The sequence below is a fragment of the Morone saxatilis genome, unplaced genomic scaffold, assembly GCF_004916995.1.
Source record: "Morone saxatilis isolate NCDOM2014 unplaced genomic scaffold, NCSU_SB_2.0 Contig1, whole genome shotgun sequence".
Taxonomy (NCBI): domain Eukaryota; kingdom Metazoa; phylum Chordata; class Actinopteri; family Moronidae; genus Morone; species Morone saxatilis.
In genome coordinates, this window is record NW_023339651.1 from 1,739,694 (window position 1) to 1,747,296 (window position 7,603).

Below are 7,603 nucleotides of genomic sequence, written 5' to 3' on the forward strand. Positions count from 1 at the left end.
TGTTTAGTCTATCCAAGCCTGTCCAGTGTCAAACCCCTGCTGTCCACAGTGTGCATACAAACACTGCATGTCACACTTTGACCCCGGCTTTATCACCAGTGCAGCAACAACAGGAGAGAGTGAAACCTCAGCAGCCTCTCGAGTCCATCAGTGAGCTGCAGTGAAAGCAGCTCAGGCGCTTTTCCTCCCCGCACACTGTTTTCCAAGAAGTCCAAAGTGAGGCTTGGTTCATTGCACAACATGCAGAGCACACACACACACACACACACAGAGTCAGAGGCTGTACAGGATGTGAACAGGTAGGAGAAGAGAGCCCCCGATGGTCAGAGCCTCGCAGTGTTTATCTGCTACAGTCAACCGTCCGCCCACCAACGCAGAGGAACTGCCTCGGTGCAGCCAGTCGCTCTTCTGATGAATAATGCAGGTTTTAGGGTTTTAGAGTTGAATGAGGCGGTTCCTGCTCGGTGCAGAACGCGGCTCATATCCGTCACTGAAAGGAACAGTCGATTAATCGCTCGCAGTCGCTGGCGCCAGCAGTGAATTGACTTCTGTCAGTCACCTTTGGAGGCCAAATAAACCTGCTGCAGATGAAAACATGAATCCTTCGGAGTGTCGACACTTTAAATATTTGAAGTTAAACTCGTATGTACGTTGTTTACTGTTTGTCGTCTGTCTGGTTGCGTGCTGTGTTTGCACTGGTGCCTTTACACAAATGAACTTTGGATAAGTAAACTTATTTTGAATTAAATTGACGTTATTGACGACGAGAACTCTAAGAACTATTTTGATCATATATTCATTAAGTCAAAGGTTCTTGGCTTTTATTTGTGATTTATTTGTTATCTGTGACAGTAAATTTAATATTTCTTTATTTTGGACTGTTGGACGAACGAAGAGGACAATCTGATGACATTGCTTTGGGCTTTATTAACTGAATAATTGACAGATATTAAGTCATTTATTAATCACGTATGCTAAACAGTTTTTTATTTTTTATTCATTGTAAATTGAATATCGTTGGGTTTTGGACTGTCTATCGGACAATAACTGATTTGCTGGACTAAAAGATTAATCTGGTACAAAATGACGTTTAATTGTCGTTGCTACAGTTGTCACTTTTTCAAAAAACACACAGAACTTGAATTAACTTGAAGAAATGTAGCGTAATCCAAACTACGTTGTAGCGTTGGTGTTTAGTTCATTTGAGCGGCAAGCTAACGAAACAAAATGCAAACGAAATGGCAGTTAGGTCAATTATCAGGCTGCTAACAGTTAACAATGTTACCTTTTTAATTTGAACTCAATGTAATCTAACTACACTGTAGAATTGATGTTTCTTTGTTCTTTCATGGTGCCTTCGCTGCTGTAAGGCTTCTGTAGTCTTTATGGATTCTTTTTCTATCTGTTGTTTGTTGTTGTTATTTGTTCAGAATGGCTCGTTTGTTTCCTCCATTTTTCATTAGCAAAGCGAACAACGGTCTTGTTACTGAGCACCGGTGTGGTTATACACTCTGAAACTTCGAATTCATGAGATTATAATAACTTTTTTGAGCAAAAAAGCTCTGTTAAACCCACTGTACGCTACCTGCTCGGCACTGAATGCCATAAAGATAAAGTTAGCAACTAGCTGATGTAGAAAGTGAAGCGTTTAGCAACTAAAGAGACAGATGTGTTTGTCAGGGGGTTGGTGGAGACCAAAAAAGAGATAAAACAAGAGGGAATATTGGACTTTATTTCATTATGTGGACAGAAATATGACTCCAAATAAATGCTAACGTTGCTCTGTGTCTGCAAGATGTATAAACAGATTTGTTAACACAACTTAAGACAATGAGTCAGTGTTGGACCTACAGCTTGTGAAACCGGATAAAGCACATTTAAGATCAAATTAAAGAAATAATTTCGACAAAAAAATTTTTTTTTTTCTTTTCGCTAAATAAAGTTCTCTAATGTTGAATATTGTCAGAATAAGTAAATAAGATTATAAACCTGACCGGACGTTTGATACCAATTTACGGCACTTGACCGTTTTCGGTTCTCCGTGTTATTCTACACTCCCTGTTACTTGCAGCCCTGCACAGATTGTACAACACAGCAGTGGTGCATAAACTGAAGGAAATGAGTACGAATCTGCAAAGCTAAAATAAGCATCATGTGCCCGTGTGTTTTATTTAAACCGAGCCAGACTGAGACTAAGTCCCTTCACCCTGCTGCTGGTTTCCTTCTATTTTCATATCGTTCGGCACAGATGCATGTTAAGTCTTGCGTCTCCTTTTCCAGCGCTGCCCTGTGTGGCCCCGGACAGTTTTTGCCCTTACCATTGTGCGCTGTGCTGTGCTGAGTGCGGCAGTGTGCTCGGCTGGCCGATGGCAGCGTGACAGCAGCCCTCCCAGCTCGTGTCCCCCCCTGCAGCCTCGGCCGTCCCTCGCGCCCCTGCACAAATGTCCCGTTTGTCATGCAAATGGAGGCTGCGTTTTCAGCTGCACGGATACTAAATTTGCTGTTTCGACGGGCCAATTGTTGGTCCAGTTCCAGGCCTATAGTGGCTTTTTTTGCTGCAATAACAGTAGAATTGTTCAGAGCATTGTACAGATGATCCACTAACTGTACTTCTCTTTTCATGCATGTGTGCATTCTGACTGCAGCAACGTCTCTGATGGCAACAATATTTGGGACATTTTAAATAATTCTTGTATATTCCAGCTTTGTCACAGGCGTGCGTGCGTGCAAGCAGTGGTGTGCGCTGCAGTTGAAAAAGACTGAGCGTGTGCTGAAAATGAGAGACACATAAATCCAGTTCAACCTGGAGTAACCTTCGTGGTCGTGATGGCAGCAGGTTTCCAGATTGTGCCGCTGAAATGTGATGAATGGGGGAGGGAGGGGTGCTGCACTGTAGCACAGCCTTGCAATGCAAGATAGTGGATGCAAATAATGTAATTTATTACAGGTAGATAGAGATCTGCTTATGGCACCCTGAGCTCCAGCCTGCAACTCTTCTGTCTGTTATATATATATATGAAGACTGAAGCTAAAGTTCCCCTTACTCTGGAGGGGAATATATTAAATATACACTTTAGTGGCACACGATACGTCAGCAAACGAGGATTTAATTATTGCCAAACATTTCACTCCCCACTTGGGTGGTGATTTAGGAAAGTGGCTGCACTGGCAGCTATTTTCTCGGGGTTGAATTTAGTTTAAAACTGTTGTAATTGCATGAGAGCAGTCTGAAGGTGCTCCTCACACTTACATTACCCAACAGTCAGCAGTTTTTACACCTGTTTGCTTTTTTTTGTTTCTTCACTTGTGTTTTTCTGCTTGTGTGGAATAAAACAACTCATCACCGGCTCCACTTAGCACCTCAGCAGTGATTGGAAAGAAGGAGCATTTCAGTAAATTGGCAACTTGTGCTTATTTCGTGTTTGTATGTGTGTGTAGAAAGTCCCTTTTTAAGTATGTGGAATATTGTAGTAGGACTGCAACTACGGATTATTTGCATAAGCAATTCATCTCCTGATGTATTTTTGAATAATTGTTTAATTTATAAAAGTCAGAAAATTGATATAATTGATAGATATAGTCCAAAAACGCTCACAGCGGATGCACATGCGGTTCTGTTTGGTTTCTGTGTACACAATAGGGGTGTAAGAAAATATTGAATTGTAATATTTTATTTAGCGATAGCGATGGACTTTCAGAAACTATTGATTAGATAGCAGTGTTGTAAATGTAAATTGATGTAAATGCCTGTGATGTTGATGTTACAGCGATGTGATGTGATAAATACATATATCACAATATATTTAATCGTAACCTGTGTATCGTGATACGTCAGATTCTTATCGATTCACAGCCCCAGTATAGCGACATGTTCTCCCAGGTTGTGAGCACGTACGCCAGCAAATAACGATATGTATTTAGTGGCCGCGGGGATGTAGAAGTTAAAATAGATCTTACATTATGTCTGTGTCTCAGATCTGTTTCAGGCTGCATCAGTGTAAGTGAAGTATTTTGCAGTCCATCAGTGTGAGTGTAGTCTCTCTGCTGGATCCTCTGATAAATTAATCTCGTGCATTATGGGCTGTGTATTGGCAAAAATCTATACACGATAAGATGCGTATCATGATTCAGTATACTGCGATGAAGGAGAACTTGATACAGCATTGGGGGCGAGCTCCGTTCATTCCTGCGGCGCATTAGGCCGACTTCTGCCGGCCAAGTTCCGCTTTAGCCGTCTGCTAACTTGAATGGAGGTCAAATTATTTAATCTACAGCTCTTCTAGACTTTCCAAATGTTATCGGACCAGAAGGATTAAATTCAGATGGAGAAGCGAGTGGTTTCGCAGGGTGTTGATGCTCCAAACTCTTTTCCACAGTTTGAGAGACTCTTCTTTCACAATGTAAGCTTATGGATCAGTGTGCATCACGTGACGGAGGGCATTGCTGTAATTACACGATTCGGCCACTATCAAATTGGCTTCAAAGCCCGGCACTCTTCCTTGGGGTTCGATCCACGTATTGAAGTGCACGTCTGAAAGAGGGCTAAATCAACCGATGCTGTACTGTAAAACAACAACAAGGTCTAAAGTTTAGTGTCCTGAACTGACTCCCGATTGACACATGTTCTGTTTGCTGGGCAGTAAATCATGTGAGTCGTATATGTGCAGAGTTTGCATATGGTCGAACACGGTCCTAAGGCTCCTTCACATTATGTGGTTTCAGAATCAGAAACACGACAAGTATGTCGACACACACAAGGAAGTTGACTCCAGTTCACGTTAGCTCTCAGACAGATCTGTAAGGTTGGTACAAATACAGAGATACAGCCAAAGAAAGACATCAAACTAAGAGCTGGACAACATACACAGATCAGATTGTTACTGTATGTACAGGGTTGTAGTACAGGTAGTGCAAGATTTTGAAATGTCCAAAACGGTGGTCCAAGCGTCCATTGAGCGCCGCTGCGACCCTGCAAACCAACCGGAATACGGTGCAAAATGAGCCTGCTGGATCTCGGTGAACTGGCGGCATTCTCGCTCCGAGGCGACCTGAAGCCGATACCCCAACGCTCCGGCGCTTTCTGCGAGTAACGTTCGAGTTGAGCCGAGTGCACAGGAAGTGTAGGGCGAGCTGGGTGACGACATGATTCCCAAAGGAGCTTCCGACAGCTGGAACCTAAAGGAGCTGCCATCTTTGGAGGTGTAGAGTATCTCACAACCTGCCAGAGCGGTCGGAGGGGGGCCAAGCAGCCGATGGCTCCGGCTGGAGTTATTTTCAAATCTCTTTTACCCCCTCCCCTCCCTCCATGCTTGCTGCTGTTTTTTCCTGTCCTTCCTTGTGTCACTTGTTTGCGGTTCACTGCCTCCCACCGTCTGTGATTGATCTGTCTTCCTCCAGCTCTGTGGAATTCCATTGAGGAACTCTTGGGATTGTTGGAATTCCAGCCGGAGTGCATGTGTGGGTTAGCAGCAAGCCCCCGTGATCCAGGGCTCATTACCACGCAGGCCAGCCATCACCTGCCTTCACACACACACACACACACACACACACACACACACACACCACACAGACGCACACAGTGTTCAAAAGACAAGTCAGCGAAATTCAGAAAGACTTCAAAGAGTACAGAGAGATGAACACAGAGACAAAGTGAGAAAGGAACTTCAAAGATACTGTCACACACACACACACACACACACACACACACTGAGGTAGTAACCCTGGAGGAGATGTCACTGTGTGTGTGTGTGTGTGTGTGTGTTGTGTAGATGAAGCACCTTCTCTTAAATTCCAGCAGATTACAATCACATTATTTCTGAGTGTAGAGCTGATGAACGCTGTCTTTAACAGCAATGGGAGGAAGAAACCAACGGATGGTAGAAAGCTCCAGAAATCCTTTTCTTACAGCTGGAGAACAGGATTTGTAGTCCAGGGGATCTCTGCAGCACTTCACTATAATGCTGTAATGTTAGTCACATTAGATGAACTGAGGCTCTAATAGGATGAATGTATGAACTCCATAAGTCCAGTATGAACCTGTGTTATAAACATGTTGAGACCACTTTTGCATATCTATCACCCATAAATGGGCCAGTTGTGTTTGCACAGTGTCACTGACTCTCTAAGGATCGTTGTGAAATGAACATCAGACACAGGAGAGGTGCAGATTGTATGATCAATACTGGCCCACAGACGACCTGCAGGGTTCCTGATTCCTTTCTCCATCCACAAAACCACATCCTGCCTTCCCCATCCTAGGAAAACAAATCAGCTCGCAGCCACTACATCCCAGGGGATTTAGAAGAGGGTATACTCCATATATCTGTGTACACCCTGCACTACTCCACTGATCCAAAACAGATCCACTGAAAACCGGACTAATAGTTAGTTTTCATGCTTTAAAGACTCATTTATACAAATAATAAAGTCCTAATGATGCTAAAAGCCCCAAAACAGACAATGAACACACAGTGGCTAATATTAACACAACTTTATCATATGGCTGCTAATAATCTGTATTTAATCTGATAAATTGAGTGTTTGTGTGTAATGTATGTATTTGTAGTGTCAGACTGTTGTATTGTTGATGGGAAATGACAAGACACATATTCTGGAAAAGTCCTATTTTCATCAAATTCCAGAAAATACTCATTTACGTCGACTAATTTCCTAAAATACGTTCTCCTGCAGTCATTACGACATTCTAATCCTCTCTAATGCTTCTGAAGTCTGCCGGAGCGCCTGAAAGCAGAAGAGTGGAGGCTGTTAGAGCGACACATTAATGCCCACAGTGTCACAGCCACATGTTCAACCACCACATCTGGCTGAAACGTTGAGCTGTCCATATACTTTTGGCCACGTAGCGATTTGCTGCTCCACTGCGAGTGCAGAGCAAAAGTCGAGGAAGCAGAAAAAGTAGAGCGAGGACGCGATGTGACGAGAGATTGTGTGATGACCTCTGATAGGTAACTGCTTATTAGCATCCACAGTTTACAGCAGCTGCACACACACACACACACAGACACACACACACACACACACTGAGGCAAGTCAAGTGTGTGTTAATGATAATGTATAACCTTCCATTAGAGATACAGCCGAGCAACACACCCACACTGACAGAGTGTCAGTCACTGATACTGAGAGAGAGAGAGAGAGAGACAATGAGATTAAAGACAAAAATAGAGGTAGAGAGAGAGAGACATTCATGGAGAGGAAGACAGGAAGAAATACAGAAAGAGCAGTTTTATGAATATCTATATTTATAAAACTGCTCTTACTCTCCGTTCTGCATCTAATTTACATAAACAGCCTGCATGAATGTACTATTAATGCACAGAGAGAGGACACAGGAGGACAGAGGGGGGGAAGAAAAGAAGAAAAGGATGAGAGGAGAACAGATAGTGGAGATGAGAAGGAGGAGGAGGAGAGACTCCTCAGCAGTGTACCTGTATGTTTCCCAGCAGAGCTTTTACAGAGAATTACAGCATCAGCCTCCATCTGTCCTCTGACACTCATTAAATCTGTCTGTCTGTCTGGTACAACTCAGGGCCAAATAAAGGTAAACACAGGGCCAACATGGGGCCAGAACAGGGCCAACATG

At 43.2% G+C, this 7,603-nt stretch overlaps 1 protein-coding gene across 3 annotated transcripts in view; it reads left to right on the forward strand.

Annotated features, from left to right (window-relative positions):
• The window catches only part of LOC118325632 (dual specificity mitogen-activated protein kinase kinase 6), a 37,233-nt gene that overhangs the window by 1,038 nt on the left and 28,592 nt on the right, over positions 1-7,603 (forward strand). The window contains exon 1 of one of the 3 annotated variants that reach the window (XM_035658390.1): positions 5,341-5,457. The exons of the other annotated variants lie outside the window; for them this stretch is intronic. Coding sequence (XP_035514283.1) covers positions 5,454-5,457 — 4 coding nt within the window. The 5' untranslated portion in view covers positions 5,341-5,453. Of the gene's footprint in view, positions 1-5,340; positions 5,458-7,603 lie in introns of those variants that run through there. 3 annotated transcript variants of the gene reach the window in all.